General features: G+C 40.8%; 1 protein-coding gene across 1 annotated transcript in view; it reads right to left on the reverse strand.

Moving 5' to 3' along the window:
* Positions 1-19803, reverse strand: part of IL7 (interleukin 7) — a 32184-nt gene extending 12381 nt beyond the window's left edge. The window contains exons 1-2 of the mRNA XM_025041119.1: positions 19615-19803; positions 19261-19410 (exon numbers count right to left, since the gene is read on the reverse strand). Coding sequence (XP_024896887.1) covers positions 19261-19410; positions 19615-19803 — 339 coding nt within the window. The remainder of the gene's footprint in view (positions 1-19260; positions 19411-19614) is intronic.
* Positions 19804-22357: the final 2554 nt, after the last annotated feature.

A 22357-nucleotide genomic window follows, 5' to 3' on the forward strand; every position in this document is an offset into this window, starting at 1 on the left:
GAGTCTGTGGGCTCCTGCCCTAACGTCTTCGCATGGTCAGGCGACGTTCACCTCAAGCATTAAAATGGCTCTGCTCCTCTCCTGACTTGAGATGTTTAGAGCAACTTATTTTTCTGGAGTTTGTCCTCCTATTAAAGGGAGGAGTTTCTCCTCCTGATAAAAAAAAAAAAAACTCACAGGTCCCATTTAAGGAAATGTGCTCTTCCTACAATGATTGACAGTGCAGGCAGCACCTAACACAGCAGTCACAGCCACCATCACACCCTATAATCCCAGATAAAGCAGATTCACGAATAGGCTGAATAGGGAGGCCAACGCTGGGCAGAGCTGGCACACAAACAGGTTTGCCCAGTTACAAAGTCCATGCTTTTTCTGTTGCACCAAGTTTGCCATCTAAGTCATGTGAATTTGATTAAAATTTTTCAACAAAATTTAATAGAACAGTCAAGAGTATAAATTCTAGTCAAAACAACAAGAACATACATTATTTTCTAAACCCTGTCCACATGCCACAGCTTACATTCCTTTCTGTTTGCTTATTCATTATGCGTCTACTTAACTGATCGGACGTACATACATATTCATATTTTGTGCATAAAATAGAGCAATAACTGCCTTAATAGTAGTCAAGATAAAATGTTCTAAAAGAAAGATTACTTCTGGCTGATCTTATGAGTGAAGTATAACCTGAGCTCAGTCTTAAAGGTGCTGAAATCTGAACATGGAATATTTGGGGAGAAGGGGGAGGAAGGACGTTCCAAACGAGAGAACACAGCAGAGGCCCGGCAGTGCACACGTGCGGGGCTCGTCTGGGACGCGGAGGGCAGTCCAGTTTGGTCGTGGTGTGGGGAGGCCGAGGGGCAGTGCAGAGTGCTACTTAGGCTGGAAATGCAGACTGGCAGCAGACTCTGCTTGCCAAATGCCCAGATGACGTGTGAGTCCTGCAGTCAGTGGACAGTGGGTGACAACCTATGGAAAGTTGTTGGGTGGGCATTCGGCATGATGTCAGCTCTGCTTCTGACGACGGTACACGCTGCGGAAGAGTTCTGCCACATTGCTGACTGCGATGCTTATCTACTTTGCCTGGACAATCAGATTAGGTGGTGGGTAGATGTGAATTATGGAGAAATAGTGCGAGGAGGTAGATATAAATCACATGAGAAACAGAAGAATCAGAAGGAAGGTTGTCGGTAACGTACAACCAAGCCAGGTCCAGCTGCATGAAGGAACTGACTCCCATTTGGGGATATCTTATTAGGTAGACAGGCGTTCTTTAGTTTGGAATAGACACTGTGAAACAAATGATAAATTAATCAACTACAGACATAACCATGTTCTAAATTTTCTACCAGAAAGGAGAAAGAAAACACATACAAAACTAATGTGAGTATTTGTGCACTTAACCAGGCTGGCCCTCTTTAGTGTTTCGTATTTCTCTATTTCTGAGAATGCGTCCTCAACGGACACGTTTTGAGAAGATAGCACGTGTTTGCGAAGACTAAGACAGCACATCCTTATCAAACCCGGTTTTCCTTCCCTTCATCACCGCCCAACTTCGCTAAGTTAACGAGGCAGGAGAGAAGAGTAGCTAAAATTTTTTGGCGTTAGCATTTATTCTTTTTTATGGCAATACGTATTTATATATGTTAATTATGCTCTGACAATCAAGAAACAGGAGACATTGAACACAGTAATTTCATAGCCAGAACATGTTTCCTGCTCAATTTTATGCTAAAATTCTAAAGAGTACTATTAATTCTAAAGCGACTATAGAGTACTATTAATTCACAACTCAGTTAGTCGAAGCTCCGAGGCTACGAACTGTGATTACGGTAGTTGCCATACCTCCCCATGCCCAAGAGCAGCCCAAGGAAAGCAGTTCTAGTGAAATTTATCGTCGCTTTGCTTCTCTAACTTACACTCATAAAATAACACGCTTTATATCACATGGCTCCCTAGTACGTAAACAGTAGCAGAAACAGTGAGTTACATTCCCGAACAATTAAGATCGCAGGTCATCCACCATAGAGAAGACTCTAGGAATAAAGCGAAGAACACCAGCCTAAAAATAACATTGAAAGTGACTATATTCTCAAACGTGGTGTTTCAAAACAATATCATGAAAGTGCCCCCCCAACACGCTCTTTATGCAAAACAGACAAGAAACCCTGGGAGTGTGAGTTTCCACTTGTGAAAACACCTCTCTAGAAGTTCTTTGATGAGGCTCAATTGAAGAAGAATCAATCAGCAAAAAGCATGAGAAACACTTAAACAGTGTTATGAATATGGAACAAAGGAGGATACCACCAAGGGGAAAATGAACAAATCTTGGTTGTTAAACCTACCCTTGATCTTGCGCAAAGTTCCATATTCATTGGAGGGCTTTTTCTGGAGGTGAGTATATATTTTCTATTTATGGGAGGCCTTTCCAGCTTTGCCAGCACACCCTAGATACGTTGCTTGTTTTTTTATTCATTTGTATCAATCAACGTGTGGTTATGTACACACGTTGGGATAAGAAATGGTGTTCTAAAACTCTATGATTCTGCAATTAGCAGATTTCCCTAAATAACAATATTCATGTCAAATACAGACACTAAAAAATTATTCAAACCTAGCAGCATACCCAGCTGTAGCTGGAACAGTACCGCAGATGAGAGTGGCACATATATTACTCGGTGTGTGTAGGGATGTTGTTGCGAGAGTTATATAAATGTTTCATGCATGTTCTCTGTCTATTCTAAATAGACTGTAATTCATGTAATGGAAAGAACATTGAAACAGGGGTGTGGATAACTGCATCCTAATATTTCCACTAATAGATGTGAAACAGGAAATTTAGAAGGTATTGTTGCAGACATTATTTCTAACATGAAAAAATATTGTAGGAGCCGTCACTTTTTGAATGCGTACTGTTCCAGGCATTGCTTCATGAGCTTTACATATGGTAATTCATTTCGTCCTTAAAATAACCCCATGAAATTAGAAATAAGGAAACTAAATAAGGAAATAAGGGAACTAAAGCATGAAAAAAGTTAAGTAACTTATCCAGTGTCTCATAGTTAGCAAGTGGGAGATTCAGGCTGAATATATACACAGGGTCCATTAGGTCATGAAAAAGATTCATTATAGATTATTTACAGTCAGATTAGAACCATGTCTGTGGTCTTCATGGGGAACAGAAACCTTTATTTCTGTGAAGTACATTTCTAACCTCAGTCTTCAACGCCAGTGATGGTCATAGAATTGATAACCTGCGTAAATAATCACCATTCATTGAGAACAACTGAAGCACACGTATTATTATTATTATGTGATCTACAAGGCTGATGTCTTGGTTGGTTATTGACCTTCATATGCACATGGTAACGATGCCAAATCCCGTAAAACTTACAATATTGCCAAATCTGATTGTGACATAAAGCCGGGTCCAAAACTAATTTAAAAATCACCAACACAGTAATTCTCGCAAAATAGCTATTAAAGAGTGGGAGTATCAGAACTTCACTGTCCTGAAAGATCCAGGCACAGACTCGACACAGCCCGGCGGGCGTGAGGAAGCCAGGCCTTTAACAACGGGCACCTAGCGGAGGGGACTCCGAAGGGGCCTTCCTGCTTCACGAGGACAGGCCTTGTCATCACGCTGGGACCCTGGCCACCATCTCGTCGCCCCTGCTTTTCATAAACGCATCTGCATTTCAGAAATGCACGCGAAACGGTGCTGAGAACCCTGGACGCCGAACTCGACGGTCGTCCTGCATTCCCCTTGATTTTTGCCGCCTGCACACCCACCCGTGTTCCAGAGTCCTCTTAAAACTGTGATTCTCCCCTCGGTCACTCGAGTTCTTTGACAGAGCATTTTATTCATCTCTCAATTGGCAGATTCCAACTGGCAGACGCTTCATAAACATTTAACCGAACCATTAAGAATCCGAAGTGGAGATTTTTACAGAGATCTGGAAAAACTGATTACAAACCTGCCAGCGTATGCACGCTGATCATTTTGGGAGATTTTAATCACTCATCAGTCTTACGATTACTATGCGGTAATGGTACGCACTACCTTACAATAATGGCAGTCGGCAATTAACAAGCGTGCCTAACGTGAATTTGTTATCAGCGGTGCTTTTATATACTCTACTTTCTAATACTGCGCTATTCACCTGAACTTCTATCACTTTCAACTACAGGACCCCTAAGATTTTATTAATGAGGGAATACGAGGGACCAGGTACTAGACTGAATATATTGAAAGATTCTAGTGAGCCGAGGTGGGCTGGTCACAGGTCAAACAAAGATAAAAATCTTCTGAAGAAAAATATCAAGGAAAGCAATGTAATCACTATAGCAGACAAAACTGTCCTGCAGAATCAGAGGGAGTGTTTATTCTGAGAGCAAGACCGTAAACACCAACATTCAAGACTTTAGGTAGGTGACATCTACCTGTGTCGGAGTGGCGAGAAGTCACAACTATTGCCAATATGGCAAAAACATATAAGTCCTATAAGAAATTGTACAATGTGGCTCATGTATATCAACATCTTTGTGCTGTAAATTAAAAATAACATTTAATTTTTTCATGTAAATATGGTACAGTATTTTCATCCATTCAGTCGGTGTTTCTAAGGGGTCTGTTCTGCCAGGTAGTGTTCTAGATGCCGGGGATACAATGACTGATAAGAAAGTCTCTGTCCTCACAAATAAGAAAATTTCAGATAAAATAAAAGCCATAAAGAAAATATAATATTATATCGCGGGTAGGGGAGAAGCCACTCTGATTCTAGAAGGAAGGGAATTTTATGCTCATCAATTGAACTTTCCTTACGGTGTCTGCATTTTTTCTTTGTTGGTCAGATTTAGTGGCTAGAAGTTTTATCTTAAAAAAAAAAAAGGCTCATGAGTGCTGCTCTGCCCCTGCATTTTGACCCAAATGCATAATTTTCTGCCTGTGCACTTTATATCTAAACAATCACTCGGCTGGGTAAAATTCTCAGGTCACATTTTATTCCCCTCAGAATTGTGTCGCTATTATCTTTTATATTTGTGTGGAAAATCTGAAGCCACTTAGATTCCCCACCCCCAAATTGACTTGCCATTTCCACCCAAATGCTTGCATTATTCTTCCTTTATGTTACTGACCGTTGTTTTCTGTCAGTTTTTTATAATACATGAGATGCCCTGTGGTCTTCTTGCATTCGTTTTTTTTAGTAATTTAGGGATGGGGGGAGTTTTCTCTCTCCTAGGTTATTTTGCTCTTCCATTAGATCAGTTCTCTTTTGGAGAAATTGTTTTCCACAAATTGGCTTATTATTGTCTGTGTCATTTATGCCTGGTTGCCGTATGGTCTTCATCTTACGTGTCCTGTGGCCCACTTGGTGCTGATACTTCTTTGACTCCGTACCCATGGTGCCCTCTCGCCTAGCAGAGAACATTACCGTTCCTCAGCACTTCTCAGTGAGGCCATGGTACTGGCTGCTCTACCTGCTTTTGTGAAGCCTGGGAACACGGGGCGGATGGACAGGGCTGTCTGGACATGGGACTGCAGTGGGGGAGGGGAAGTGGGCGCAGCTACGGTCAGGTACGCTGGTGAACGAGGACTGTGGTCTTTTTTAACTATCTCGGTGAACTGCCCTCCTTGAGAAGAGAGTGGTCGCTGGCCTTCAAGGTTCCTTCCAACTAGGAGTGAAGCTTTCTGGCTTTGGACGGAGACCGTGACATTCAGGGGCCGTCTGCCCGCTTCGCCTGCATGGCGCTGCAGGTGAAGAATTTTGTCTACGTTTCTCAACATCTTATGAGTTTGCTAGCGCTGCCATAACAAATTCCCACAAATTGGGTGGCTTAGAACAGCAGAAATTGATCCTCTCACAGTTCCGGAAGCCAAGTCTGAAATCGGGGTGCTGGCGGGGTCCCCTGCCTCCCTCCTAGCTTTTGGAGGCTGCCACAGTCCCGGCCTTCCTTAGCTCGGCACGGCCTAACTCATCTCTGCCTGTCTCCACGTGTCTCTTCTGCTCAGCTCTTTACTTCTAAGGATGCCTGTTATAGGATTTAGGACCCACTTAATGCAGGATGTTCTGGAAGATTCTTCAAAGACCCTTCTTTCAAATAAGGATGCATACATCGGTTCCAGATGCACATATCATCTGGGGTGCCACCCTTCAGCCCACCATACCACCTACAGTATTGTCTTTGGAGGGGCGTTGATTTAAGAGTTGCTGTCAGTCTTGCGGGTTCTTGAAAGGTTTTTCTCTTAACCCGCTTAATCCAGGATGTTCTGGAAGATTCTTCAAAGACCCTTCTTTCAAATAAGGATGCATACATCGGTTCCAGATGCACATATCATCTGGGGTGCCACCCTTCAGCCCACCATACCACCTACAGTATTGTCTTTGGAGGGGCGTTGATTTAAGAGTTGCTGTCAGTCTTGCGGGTTCTTGAAAGGTTTTTCTCGTTCCCAGGCTGCCAGTTTTCAATGCCTTTTTTTTTTTGCACAAAGAAGTGTCTTCTCCTTAGTTCGATCTTCTATTTTGTATTTTTGCAAGGTCTGAGGTGCCCAATTTCGGTTCACTTTAATGTCTGTCATCGCGCTCCAGCAGGACAATTTCGGTCACGGACAACGGCAATACGTATACCTGTAGACTCTGCGGGATCACCTAAATGGTGGGTTCAAGCCCGTTGGGAAGGCCACAGTCTATGTGACAGCATGTCTTTGTTCTGATGAGATCAGAGTAGTTTTCAAAACAGGTATGACATGCCTCAGCAGACTGCGTTACTCAGAACGTCATAGCTATTCAGTATTTCTCTGATTAAACCATTTCTATCCACATTTGCTAGGTTTGCAGAAATCTCTCTTTTCAGTGCTCTGAGTTGTCCGAGAACGTAGAGTTTATTCCGTACAAACAGACTGTTACCTTCCACTTGCCAGGTATGAAAAACAGGCCTATGTGACCCAGCCACAGCTTTTGGCTTATGCTTTTTCTTTTTTTTTTTTATTTCTGTTGCAGCTACAAGGTTTCAACACAGAAAATCCGTGCAACATAGTCCTATGTTCTTTTTCGTCCAGATATTTGTACCAGCTCCAAGCAGGCAAAGGCCTCAAAGGTACCAAAAATTATAATTATTTAATTCATACTTATATGCCCAAAATTGTCTCCAAAGAGATCTGCAATGGCAGGGTACTCAGAACTGAAAGTTATACCGATCCTTACACTTTTTTTCTAGAGTAAATTTTCCCCCCAACAAATATCTGGAATCCAGTGTTGAGTCCAAGTTACCAGTCAGGATTCCTTTCTCTCTTGATGAATTCCCCCTGTCAGTGGGTATCAGCCAGCAGCAATTCAGTCTTTCATAAAGAATCTAATATCATAAGACTTTAAAATTAAAAGGTAGGGTTCTTACCTTCATTCTGCCCAGGAAAGTATCTATGAGAATGTAATTATTTCCTCCCTAGCAACTAGCTGTGCATATCAAGGGATGCTGGATTTGGAGAATTTATATAATTATAACTGCTAATCTTTTATTTTTTAATTATTCGATTTTACTTTTTTAAGTAGACTATTTTTAAACAGTTTAGGTTTACAGAAAGACTCGAAAAAAGATCAGGGAGTTCACATATATCCCCTTCACCCCATCCATACTTTCCCCTGTTATTAATGTCTCGCACCGGCGTGGAACCTTTGATAATTCATGAATCGATATCGTTACGTTGCTAACAGCTTATGTCCATAGTGGACATTAAGCACTCTTCGTGCGGTAAAGTTCTGTGGGCTTTGACGAATGCGTGTCAGACAGTCTCGCTCTAAAATCACACTGTGCACCACCTACTCGTTCCTTTCCGCTTCCCTCCCTCCCCATCCCCTGGCAAACACTGGTCTGCTTGATGTCACTGTAGTTTTGCCATTTCTAGAATGTCATATAGTTGAAATCGTACAGTACGCAGTCTTTCAAGACTGGACTCTTTCACACAACATGCATTTAGGAAACCTTGTGTCCTTTAGTTTCTTGGGAGCTCGTTTGTTTTCTATCACTGATTATATTCCACTGAACAGAATGGTAAGGTGTCTGTCCAGGTACTTTGCCTATTTTTTTATTGGATTGTTTCTTTTGTTATTGTTGAGTTTTAACAATTCTTTGGATGTTTTGAAAGAAAGCCGTTATTTGCAAATATTTTCTCCCATTCTGTGGCCTGTCTTTTCATTCTTGTAACAGAGTTTTAATTTTAATGAAGTTCAACTTGATCCTTTTCTCTCACGGGTAGTTGTATCTAAAAAGTTATCCCCATATCCAAGGTTACCTAGATTTTTTTTACTGCTATTTTCTATGAGTTTTATAGTTTTGTGTTTTACATTTCGGTCCGTGATCCATTTGGAGTCAATTTTTATAAAAGGTGCAAGGTCTGTTTTTGTGTGTGTGAATGTTAAGTGGCTCCAGCACTATTTGTTGAAAAGACTATCCTTTCTCCATTGAATTGGCTTTGATCCTTCATCAAAGATCAGCTGACTATTCATCCACCAATTCAGTGGATTTGTCTATTCATTCACCAATATCAGTTTTGATTTCTCTAGCTTTATAACTGATAGTGTCAGGCTTTGATCCTTCGTCAAAGATCAGCTGACTATTCATCCACCAATTCGGTGGATTTGTCTATTCATTCACCAATATCACTGTTTTGATTTCTCTAGCTTTATAACTGATAGTGTCAGTATGCTTTGTTTTCCTTTTCAATATTGTGTTGGCTATTGTGAGTCTTTTAACATTCCATATAAACTTGAGAATCAGGTTGTTGATATCCACAGTGACTTGCTGGATTTTGACTGGAATTGCATTGACCGGGAATTGCATTGATCAAGTTGGAAAGAATTAATTTCTTAACAATATTGAGCTTTCCTATCCATGAACATGGAATATGTTTCCATCTACTTAGTTCATCAATTTCTTTCATCAGAGTTTTATAGGTTTTCTCATATAGATAGTGTACATATTTTGTTATGTTTATACCTGAGTATTTTTTATGCTAATGTAAATGGTGTTGTGTTTTTCATTTCAAATGCTGATTGTTCATTGCTGGTATAGAGAAAAGCAATTGTCTTTTGTGTATTAACCTTGTATACTGCAACCTTGCTGGAATTGCTTATTAGGTCCAGGAGTTCCTTTGTTGATTCTTTTGGATTTTCTATGAAGACAATAATGCCATCTGCAAACAAAAACTATCTTATTCCAACTGTACATATTTTATTTCCTTTTCTTGTACTGCTGGACTAGCTAGGACTACCCAAAGGACGTCGACTAGGAATGGTGAGAGGGCACGTCATTAACTTGTTCTTAAGCTTAAGATAAAGAGGCTTTAAGGTATTAAAGAGTTTTTAAGAAGGAGAGAGAACGTATCAGATTTGGATTTTGGAATGGTAGCTCAAGTGCCGGGAGAGAGGACAGGTGTACGCTGGAGGGAGTGAGACCAGTGAGGGCCCCCTGAAGGCTGTGGAAGCGGTCCCTGCGATCGTTGCTGATGACCGGAACGAAGACGACAGTAGCAGAAGCCAGCAGAGCGAATGAGTTACGCAAGCGTCACGGGGACGTACTGATCCCTAGGATTTGGTGGTGAGTGAGGCGGAGGAGCAAGGGCGTCAAGGGTAAGTCCAGGCTCTCAGGACTGAATGACTGGACAAGTGCAAATGCTTTCACCTAAGACAGAGAACGCGGAAGCAGGAACAGGCTAAAAAGTGATGAGCGTTAGTTCTCTACTGTGCATGATGGCCACAGTACACCTGGGTAGAGGTTTGTCACTGATATTTGAATTAAATGGCTCTAAAAGTCATGGAAGAGGTGCACACCTGAGGGTACTGGAGAGCTCTCTATGCAAAGACAGAACTTGAATCTGCGAAGACCCTAGAACAGAGGTAGAGTTAAAAGTAGTGAAAATTGTAAAAGCCAATTATAACTTATTGGTCATTAGATATTAAATTTCACAACTTATAATAAAGGACAGCCCTTCATGTACATGTATTAGACTGAGTCATTCCTAGAAAGTATTTGGCCTTCTCCAGCAGCCTTTATGTTTTTAACCAGCCTCTATTCTGGTAACTAAGAGTTACATAATCATATGAGGAGTCATGTTTAGGCAAAATAATTTTTATGGATAAAATAATGTATAACATCTAAAACTAGTTTATATTGGATATCAGAACGGTACCTGACATTTGATTCATAACGAATCTCCAAAGAAACAAATGTTTGAGAAAAAGACTTCCTAGCTTATTTGAAACAAGTTCTGGGTTCTCATTAACTTATGTTGTTGATTTACAATTCATATATTATTTCTCATACGTTATTGCAATTCCTATTATTATTTGTATGGAAAACTACTAGGTGGAAGGTACCATGCTAAGCATTCTGTGGCATGCAAAGATGAATCAAACATTAACTTAAGATACTTAAAGACTAGTATGGAGAAATAAGATACAAACTCGGGTAAGCGTACAAGGAGTACAGAGTTAAGAATCAAAGACAATTTAAAAATGAAATTAAGACAACAAGCCCATTTACAGTAGCATCAAAGACACATAAAATACTTAGGAATAAATGTAACCAAAGAAGTTGCAAGCTTACAGTCTGAAAACTACAAAACGTCGTTGAAAGAAATGACAGAAGGTCTAAATACATGGAGAAACATCGTGTTCGCTGATCAGAAGCACGGTTATGCGTCGTTAAAGGGACAGCGCTCCCAAATTGATCGACGGGCACAACAAAATCACTTTCGGGATCCCAGCTGACTTCTTCCTAGAAACTGACAAGCTGATTCTAAAATCCACATGGAATGAATTGCAAGGGACGTGAACCAGCCAAAACAATCTCAAAGAACAAACGAGCACTCACACTTTCCGATTTCAAAACTTACTCCAAAGCCATGGCAATAAAGACAGAGGGAGGTCCTGGCACAGGATAAGTGCGTGCATGTGAATGGAATAGAACTGGACAGTCCAATAAACCCACACATGTGTGGTCAAAGCCAGGACTGCTCACTGGGGTAAACAAGGGTCTTTTCCAAATATGGCTTATTCGTTGCTTGAGAAGGTAATTATCTCTGAATAAATTTCACTTCAGCCCTTGATTATATGTCCACCGAAGACAGCAGCTTGCCTTTCCTCTCCCTCCCTCCAGCTCCCCCTTCCCCACTCCGCCCAACCTCCCCCTCCCCCTCCTCCTCCTCCTCCTCATTATTATTATCATTATCATCATTGTTATTATTTGGAAGAATTTGACACAGCATTGCACATAGTAGGTAGGGGATTGATAAATATTTATGAAAAAAGGAAAATAATCAAGACAGGTCAGCGATAAAGGAAGAGAGGGAGGGGAAGGAGGAGAAACAAGAAAACATGATGTTTTCCATGTCTCAGAAAATATGAGCACTGCGGGGTCCCCGGAGATCATTCAATTTCCACATTTTATAAGGAACTTAAAAGCTCTAAAGAGGTGAAATGAGGTATTCAAGTTCACCGCGCTTGCTAAGAACAAGGCTAGTAACAAATTAGATCTGATTCTTCACTCAGCGTCCCTCACACTACACTACTATGCTGGTTCACTGAAAAGCAATCTCATCAAGAGAGTCAGTGAAAATATATTTATCCTTAAAATAGATTTTAATCATAGATTCTAAAATAAAATGTGTAACTTCAAAATAATTGCTAATTGAATTTAAGATTCAGTTTTTTTTTCTTCTACATTATTTCTATTTTGTCACTGTAGAGCTAAATGCTGAAAAACAAACAAGCGAACAAATAAGCAAACCCGTATCGGCTAATACCCACCGACTGTGACATATGGCTTTGCAGACCTGATGCCACAGAATTTAGGTGTCAGACTAAACTCAGGGCACCATTCTAATTTTTCCTCTTAGGTTCATAAAATCTTTCTAAATGAGGGCGGGACATACATACAGATCACCGAAATTCCTCAAAAATAGGAATCTCTGGGCCTGCGGCCTAGCATTCTGTGTCTTAACAAGTCCGTGAGGCTCACTCTGAAGTACCCTGAGGTTATGTATGATGCACCAGCGTGGCCCATCAGCAATTCTCGCCTAATGACTCTCATTGCTTCCCCTTGTCTCCTTGCTTTCTATCCCACCCCCAAATTATCTACGTGGTTGACAGAAAACAAGTTATAAGGTAAAAACCTTACGGTGTTACTTCGTTTTCCATTCACCATCAAATATTGACTGAGCGTTCTAGTCTTTCGGGGCACAGCAGTAAACACAAAGGACAAAGATTTCTGTTCTTGTGACACTTTCATTGAGTGTCTTCTTTCTCCCCCCTCTAGACTCCTCAGTGATTCCCTGGTGCTCAGGCAAAGGTCCGAACTCCTTAGCAGCTGGGGCACAGCACTCAGTGGTCCAGGCTTCCTCTGAGGGTTCGGGTCTCATCTTGCATCCTCCAAGCCAGTCACGCCATGCCAGCTGGTTCCCTAACTACATCCCTTTGCAAGGTGATCCTTCCTCTCCCAGGAGGGGCCCCCAGCCCGTTCTTTTGGTAACATCTACATGTGTTTTAAGATTCAGAATTACGTATGACCAAAAGTCATGCAAGAAATATTGGATCTGAATAGGCCTATTAAAGAAATATAATCAATAATTAATAACCTTCCAAAACAGAAAGCCCCAGATAGGTTCACTGGTGAATTCTACCAAACACTTAAGAAAGAAATCAGACCAAATTTCTAGAATTTCTTTCAGCATATGGAATACTTCCTAATTGTGCCTATGAGGCCAGCATTACCTTAATACTCAAACCCGATAAAGACATTACAGGAAAAGAAAACCACAGGCCGATATCTCCCATGAACACAAATGTAAAAACCCTCAACAAAACATTAGCAAATCAAATCTAAAAAATATATAAAAAGAAATGTGTATTAAAAACAAGATAAAAAAGTCAATGATACACTGGAAAATGTTTTCAACAAATATGACAGCCATACAGTTCTTATACTTAATATATAACAGGCATATCAGCAAAATGGAGAATGACAGAGGATCTTGAGGGCTTTCAGGGAGAAGATGTCCTTCGGCTCATCACACCTTCCCCCGCCATGCTTCTGTCCACACTGCCGACGTGGCCATGCTTACAAGTACCGAGTTATGTGGCTCAATGATTGCACAGAAGCACAGCATCACCAGAGAGTTTTGCATTGCATTTAAATTCTAAAGCTTTTCCATAACAGAATCCCCAAAAAAGTGTAGACAACCCATAGAATAAAGGTCGATGACTGACTTAATGGAAATGATGAGGACTCACAATCTCGAAAACGAACGTAGTCGGAGGACATACTCTTTCGATTTCGAAACTAACTCCTGAGCTACCGTGGTAATGACAAAAGGACAGACGTAGAGACGATGGAATGGAATTGAAAGTGCGGAAAGAAACACGTACGTTCAGATTCAACCGATTTTCAGTAAAGATGCCAAGACAATTCAGTGGGGGAAATACAGGCACGAAAGGCGCGGGACAACGGAAGAGAATAGAGTTGGACCCCCCACCTCATACCATACACAAAAATTAACTAAAAATGGATCGAAGGCCTAAATGCGACCTTAAACGATAAAACTCTTAAAAATATGTAGGTGTACATCTTCGTGACCTGGGATTATTAGGCAAGTCTCTTAGATGAGATACCAAAAGCATGACCAACAGCAACGGAATAAATAAATTGGACTTCATCAAAATGCAAAAACTTGCGTGCTTCAAAGGACACTATAAAGAAATTGAAAAGATGCCCCACAGGATGGGAGAGAATATTTACAAACTGCATATCGGATAAGGGTCTAGTATCCAGAATATATAAAAAATTCTCACAATCGAACAATAAAAAGATAACCCAATTTAAAAGCGAGCAAAGGATTTGAAGAGATGATTCTTCACAGAAGATATGCAAATGGCCAATCATAACGATCAATCATGAAAAGATGCTTGACATCGATAATCATCGGGGAAACGTAAGTCAACAGAACAATGAGATACCGCCTCACGTGCACTAGGATGACTGAATTTGAAAGTCAGATTTTATGAGGATGTAGAGAAACTGCAACCCTCTGCCACTGCCGGTGGGAATGTAAGATGCTGCCCGAGAATTGCACAAAAACGTGTACACCGGCGTTCTCGGCAGCATTGCTCACAATAGCCAAAGAGCAGAAGGAGCTCAAACGTCCATCGTGACGCATGGGGAAACAAAATGTAGTATATCCATCCAGTAGAATATTACTGATCGATAAGGAGAAATGAAGTACCGATTCATGCTATAATACGGATTAACTTGGAAACAGTATGCAAAGCTGCACGTGGTATGATTCCACATATATCGAAATGCCTGGAAAAGACAGACACGCAGACACAGAACGTGGGTTAGTGGCTGCCAGCATCTGGTGAGGGGGAATGGCGAGTTACCGCTAATGGTCTCCCTCACGGTGGAGGTGATGGGATGTTCTGGAAGGAGATAGTGGTGATGACTGTACAACTTGTGAATATACTAAATGCTAGTAAATCATGCCCTTTAAAAAGTGCACTGTATTTTATCTCAATGCAAAATAAACAAAGAAAAACATAAGTGATGAATAAACGTAAAAAACAGTGTCACTGGCAAGCAAAGAAATGTGAGTGTAAACAAAAGGTTATTTCCTCCCATTGCCTTGACAGATATTTTCAAAAATAAAAATACACACTGGTGACGACAGTGATGCCATCATATACGGCTGTGAGCAGTGTAAATGGTTCGGTTCTTTCTGGAAAATAATTTGGTATTGTTCATTAAGAAACTTAAAATGCCGATTCTCTTGAACTTAGCCAGTTCTAGGAATATCTGGCAGACCGTAAGAAATGAGGGCCTTTGCCACATATTACGAACCTCCTTCCCTCTGAGGAAGGCAGAAGGGATGAGTCTCATTCTCACCCTGGGCCCCGTATGGACTCCACGTAACAGTTCTCAGCATGTCCGTTTCCTTCCCTGCAGCTCCATTCCACCGTCCGACGCGGTCTGGACGGCTCACACTCGGCGGCACACGTGTTCAGCATCCCACCTCCTTTCCCCACGACTCAACCAGTCCGGTCAGCATTGTAATGAGGTGAGGTCCTTCTGTCATGTTATCGTCCAAGTCCCCATCACACGTTCTCCCTCCAAGAAACAGGGCTAGCAGCTGCCTTGCCTCACCAAAATAAGGGCATTTCATGGAGTCAGATTGCTGGGGTTCGAATTCCAGCTTTGTCATTTACCACCTGTGTGATCTGGGTCTCAGCACCCTCACTGCATAGAGTTATTTTAAGAATCGATACATGGAAAGTGCTCAGAACAGCACTGGCACATAGTAAACCCTGAATTTGTATTATTATTATTATTATTATTATTATTATTATTTATTATTATTATTTCATTGTTATCATGTCATAAAGAAATCGTGAGATAGCTCTATGAGATCATAATAGTAAAATAAGACAATGCGTGTGAAACTGTTTTGTAATGTACCACTGGCATCATTTCGCATTACAGTGACATGTATGTCCTTCATCCTCGTAGATTATAGAAGAACAAGGATTATCACTTAGTTTTAATGGCCCCATTGCACATAGTAAATCCTCGAAACTCTGTACTTTAATTAAGTGTTCCTTTTATCAAATCGCCATTGACTTGTAGTTACGTTTAGAATCGAGTTTAAACACCATCGTGTCAGGAGTGCTCACATCCTGCTATGACACTAAGTCCCCTCATGTCTTCCACTGTGTCATCGTCTTCAAGGCAGAATCCACAATGGACCGCCCACTGCAGCATGGGACGGAGATTGTAGAAATCCTTCGTATATTCGGTTTTCATGTCATCCTTGTAAATTTTCATTTTTTTTGCATATATCATTATTAATGTCTGCAAAAACACTACGAACATGCTACAATATGCAAATAAATGTTAAAAGCGTATTGGACGTTAAAAGCGTATTGGCAGTCCAGGCTGGAAAACGTTTTACTAACAGGGCGTGCCATCTGCAGAGCCTGGAGGTGAGGGCACGTGCTGTTTCCGCTGGCACCACGCCGGGCCAGTCACCTCCTCCCAGAGCACAGGCCATCTCCTTGTTTCCAGACCTGGCTCACAACCAGTCTGCTTGTTCACAGTGACAAGGAAAGCAGCCACTCCTTTACAAGCTGCAACTTGCATCCCTCACACCAAGACTTCACCACCACCAGATGCAAGCTTTTCAGAAGTGTCTGCGCCTGGTCCCTCATCGTGTTGTCCCCAATCTTCTACCACCACCCCCCACCCCCCAGCACACACACACACACAAAAGCGTTTTCGTAGCTGGCTCCCAGTGAACGCTTGCTGAACAAACCAACTAACACATTGCTACTGGGAGGCAGGAGAGGGTGCTGGTGAGCAGAGGCTCGAATGCTTCTCACACTTACAAACTGGGCAGCCCCAGCTTCACCTTCTGGGGTGAAATGAAGGTCGTAAGAGTACTTCTCGGGCAGGGACGTTGTGAGGGTTAAATCAGCTAACACCAGCAACGTAACACACTTCCTAAGCGTTAGCGCTGTTACGGTGTCCCAGAGATTTAAACGTAGTTAATGTCTACAGAGCATCTAGAACACAGTCAGTGAATAAGTGGCTAGATCTTCTCCACCAGGTGTGTCAGTCAGAATAGTTCTTTGTGACTCTCTCCTTCTCTCAAATTTCTCACCTCAGATTTACAGCTTTCTTGAGATTATCACAGCCCTTTCACTTGGATTGTCTAATTCATGCACTCTTCCCTGTCTTGTGAATTAATCTCCTTAAGAAGAGCAGCCATGTTTTGCTTTGTCTTAATAGTATCGTTGTGGCTGCTATGTGATCAGCTCCTCTATATTTCCAGAAAAGGAATGTGCTATGAATCTGGTGGATAAAATTCTCCTTTGGAATTGCCAATAGCATCTTTTTTCTTTTTTTTTTTGCAGAGTTTCACACAAACACAGTTATTCGTGAATGCTGCAGAACTAATGGTAGTTGATTCCCTACCCAGATAATAAAATTAAATAAAAAATGTCTTGACTCAGAAAGATTAGTAGCATCATCTCATGCAGAAAATGTCAAAAAATCTTCAAATATAAAATGGGGTGATTACTATCTAGTGTGCATTTTTTTTCTTATCGATGTGCAAAATAGGGGACCTCTGTGGTACAATGTTCAATATCATCTTGAATTTTCCATATCCCTCCAAGAAGTATAGCACTGAATTTCCCAAGGTGTCATGCGACTTCAGCATGAGGCCGTGGGGAAGATTGGAGTGGAAGGAGGGGACCGACTGGACACTTTCTCCCATCTGATGAACATTTGAGGGAGTTTTTCCTCTGCCATTTGGTGCTTCAAGGACTGAGTATCTGTTAAATCAACACATCCCATTTTATTGATAACGACTCTTAAACGGTGAAAAATTAATTTTTATAGATGACATAATTGCCTATGTAGAACATCCCAAAGAATCAACAACAACAAAACCTCCCAGAACTAATAAGCAATTGTAGCAAGATTTCAGGATACAAGGTTCATAGAGAAAGCCACTTGCTTTCCTACATACCTGCCATGAACAATTGGAATTTGAAGTGTAAAATATAATACCATTTACAATAGTACTAAAAATACGAAACACTTAGGTATAGACCTAACAAAATATGAATGGGACCTCTATGAGGAAAAGTTCAGAGCTCTGATGAAAGAAATCAAAGAAAGATCTAAACAAATGAAAGATATTCCATGATCGTGGAAAGGAAGACTCAGTGTTGTTAAGATGTTAGTTAAGCTGCGAGTTCACATACCCCACCAAAGAAGATAGATGGAAGGCAAAAGCATACAAAAGATCCTCAGCATCATATGACATTAGAGAATCGCTCATCAAAAGAACAATAAGATAGCACTACACACCTATGAGAATGACTAAAACTCAGATCTCTGACAGCATGAAATGCTGGTGAGGATATGGAACATCAAAAGCTCTCATTCGCTGCTGGCGAGGATACAAAATGGTACCGTCGCTCCGAAAGACAGTGTGGCAGCTTTATGCAAAGCTGAATATAGTCTAACCACCTAATCCAGCAGTCACTCCAGATATTTATCCAGACTTGGTGAAAGCTCACCTTGCACACAGACGCTTACAGAAGCTTTATTCCTAAGTGCCAAAAACTGGAAGCAACAAAGACATGCCCTTCAATCGATAAATGCAGAAATAAACACTGGTACATCCATTCAATGGAATTTTATTCAGCAATAAAAAGAGACGAGGTATCGAGCCACAATAAGTCATGGAGGAACCTTAGATACACACTGCTAAGTGAAAAAATCCAGTCTAAAAAAGCTACCTACTGTACGACTCCAACTACATGACATTCTAGAATGGCAAAACTACAGAGACCATAAGCAGATCGACGGTTGCCATGGGTTGTAGGAGAAAGCAGGGGGCATGAGTCAGTGGAGCAGAGGGGATTTGCAGGGCTGTGAGACTATTCTGTACGGTTCTGTCATGGTGGGCACGAGGCATTATGCATTTGTCAAAACCCTTAGAATGTACAACACAAAGCGTGAACCCTGATGTGAACTGTGGACTTTAATGAATAATAACGTGTCAGCATTGGTTCGTCAGTTGTGACAAATGTCCCACACAAACGCAGGATGTTGATAACAGGAAATGGCACAGAAGGAGACTATATGGGAATCTCTACTCTGCTCAACTTTACTGTAAACCTAAAGCTGCTCTAAAAAATAAAATCTGTCATCAAAAAATTTGTCCACAGTAAACAAAAAAATTAACTGACAGCAAATTATATATACACATACATATAAAATACATAATATACATATGCTCGTACACACGTTCAGATAAAATGGATATCTCTTTTCATGATCATTTTTAAATGTTATAATCTATTATTTTCCCTTTCCTAATGCAATGCTTCTACAGGGACTGTCAATGAGAAGTGAGGAAAGGCAGCATTATGCTAAATTATGTTTACAAAACATTTGATGGTGAAGGGAAGCAGGGCTGAGGTGGATAGAAGGTCAAGGAATTAATTTTATATATATACATATATATATATATATATATTTTTTTTAGTAGCTCATTCAATTTTATTCTTTAGTTATTTCACTTTCAAGAAATACAAATGGATACTTGAGGATAAAACTGCATGGCAACAGTATCTACCGGATTTTCCCAGTGAGCTCAGACGTGGGAAAAACAAAGCGAGCACATACCAGAGCACATACCAGCTCACGGAGGCTGACCATCAGAACGTGCTGATACTCTTCACCGTTTTTACCTTCAATCTCACAGTCAGATGACGCTACTGGCAGCAGAACAAGGATCAGGGGAGGAATTCCAAAGATATACCTAAAAGAAACTAAAATCGACAGTACGTGAGAATAAGCCAAATGTCATAAAGTCATATCATCTGATTTGATTTGTGGTGTTTCCGTTGGCCTGCCCACTTAGTTCTAATCATCATAAGCATGCATCTCGGTTTGAGGATAGAAAGGGAAGAACCCTATAATTCAATATTATGTAACAACCTTGCTATATTATTAAATCAATAAATGCTGTCGATTTAATTTTTGGCTTACATTAAACATCTCTACAAGAAAAGGCATCTCCAGGTAAACAGGTAAACTCAGATGACGCGACGGGCAGCAGAATAGTAGGCCAGGTCCTACGCTGTGATCAAGCTCTTTCTTTTCAGCGATGGACCTTAAGGAGTCTACCCTTCCCAAAACTGTGACACAGTTGACATTCATATTTTTGAGACTCCTCATCTTGCCTTTCGGTATCTTCTGTTTCTAGGTGCCCAGAGACCCATATTCTCCTCAGACACAGCTCTATCTTCTTAACGTGTTAGACGATAAATTCACACCCTGTTAACTAATGCTTTGTATCTGGTTTTGATAAGGCTTCACAAGCAGGGGCAATTGTCTAATCAAAAGGAATGAAATTATGAATGGCATCATTTCAGGCAGTAATAATGCACTGGAGAGAAAGCCTTGAGATAGTAAAATGTGGTTGTACAGGGACATTCCTGCATGAGCCTGCCAGAGTATCACGTTTGCATCTTTCTCTAAATTTTACCTGTACTGTTGACTGCAAGACATCTCACGTGTGCGTCTTCCCTGATTAAAACTTCAAACAACATTCCTCAGAAACCGAGGGAGTAATTGCGACAATGACCTAAGGACTGTTGAATGTATCACAAAGTTCCCAATAACAATGTCCTCTACTGTATCATTATCTGTCATGTAAAAGTCAGTAGCACTGCCCAATAAATGACATGCTATTAGTGACCCATGTTTTTGCAAATAGAGGAAGTAGGCTGGGTAGCAGATAGGGAAACGAACATGAATCCCACATGAATCTCATCTCCGCACGTCACTGACACTTGACAAGGTAAGAGAAACAAAATGAGACGTGGAATCTATTCATTGCTCAGTCACTAAGTGGCTATGCACATGACAAGGAATAATTCGGTCATCTTTAATGGAGCACCTAGCATGTGCTAAGCACTGCTCTGAGCTGTGTACATTGCTTGGCACATGCTAGGTGTTCCATGAAGGGTGACTACCTTCAGCATCGTTAATCTCTTTTGAATTATTCCTTGTCACGCATATAGACACATATTATTGTACATTTGAAACCTATATAACTTTATTAACCAGTGTCATCCCAATCAATTTAATTTTTAAGAGTCCTGAAAGTTAATCTTTTTCTAAAACACAGATAGTAGGTTCCAGGTACTAATTTAAACCTGAGCTTGCTGTCTCACCAGGATTTGATCAGAAATGACCGTAATCTTTTGATAACATGTAATCACATCGTTCCTCTAAAAGAAAACCACTCCCATGTTATATGACACAGCTCTGCCTCTCTCTCCTTCTGTCCCTTCTCCCCAAAGAGTCTCCACCGTGAACAATCGCTAATTATTCACTAGGTCCCGACTTTGTTATCAGCTCTGCATGCGTCATATAAAGTCAGGCTCCTCTCTGTAACCTTACAGGTGTCCAGAAGGTATACATACTTTGAGAGAAATAGATGACAAAGGAAAAGTTATACAGCACATAACTTGAAATGAGCTTTAAGAAAAATATAACATAATAATTAAATACTAGAGTGAAAGAAACATTTTTCCTATTATACATAAATCTTATTTCAAAGGTTCACCTGTCATGTTTTAATAAAAGAGGTTTTATTTTCTATATAGAGCACTAGCTTTTGTGTCCTCTTAATTCCAATTTTTAGTAATCAGCCCTCCCAAATTCACATCAACCTATTTATTCATTGAATGGCATTTTACAGATGCTTCCAAATGACGTTGGTAGAAAATTCACAGTATTTGTTTTTGTGCATTGTGATTAGTTTCTCAAGTCTAAAACGTAATTTGACTCCTCTGTAAAGAGTGTCTTTTGTTGCCATTGTGTTGGATAAGTTAGTCCCAGACACTCTAGGGCAATGCAAAGCACAGAGGGTTTGCAGAGTGGAGACTCCGGCCTTCTGTCTTGATGTGACAGTGGGTCATGTGACTGAATGAATGACGGAGCATCCTTTAAGCTTCACTTCCCTGATTTGTAAACTGAAAACTTTAAATGATCTCTTCATGTCCCTCCGACTGTCAGCACCTGAATTCTAAGAATCGACCTGGCCGTCCAAATGCAGTAACTCTCCAGATACGAGACCACCTCATGGACGATGCCGCAGACTCATCTCGTAAGTTCCTAGCTCTCATTAATGACTGGCACTTTGGTCTGTGATCGAAGTAGCTTCTCCACACCACATAGAAAGTAACAGTAATATTGCTTAGTATGAGCTGGCTTTTGACCTTGTTGTCACGACGGGAAAGGGACTCGTTTTGTTTCAAGTTACATGTAGACACCAACACCTTCCCTCAACCTTGACCTTTTCATTAGGTTACAGAAAAGATAAACCATAAGGAATAATGCGAGGCGAGCTGGGGCTTGTGGGATTTTCTTCAGATCTCCTGAAGGGACTGAAACTGGAGAATTTGTTTTCAGTAGGGAATTCGGTTAAACCAAAATGATGGCTGTCTAAAAAATTCTTGTTGGTTTTTAATGTAAGCCAAATAATACATTCAATCCTCAGCTCCTTAAGTTATGGGGTCAAAGTGAACATAAGTAAATTAGTTTGTATATTGCCTCCAATCCAATCTTTCATCAGCCTTTAAAACCAGTAAGTGTCAATCGACTGTCCATTGCAAACATTACATAGACCCGTTTTCACTGGGAATTTTTAAAAAATGGTTGAAAGTCATTCGAGATGGAATGGAAGACAATATCTGAATGTATAAGACTTGACTTTACTGTG

This window comes from Pteropus alecto, unplaced genomic scaffold (assembly GCF_000325575.1).
Source record: "Pteropus alecto unplaced genomic scaffold, ASM32557v1 scaffold87, whole genome shotgun sequence".
Lineage (NCBI taxonomy): Eukaryota > Metazoa > Chordata > Mammalia > Chiroptera > Pteropodidae > Pteropus > Pteropus alecto.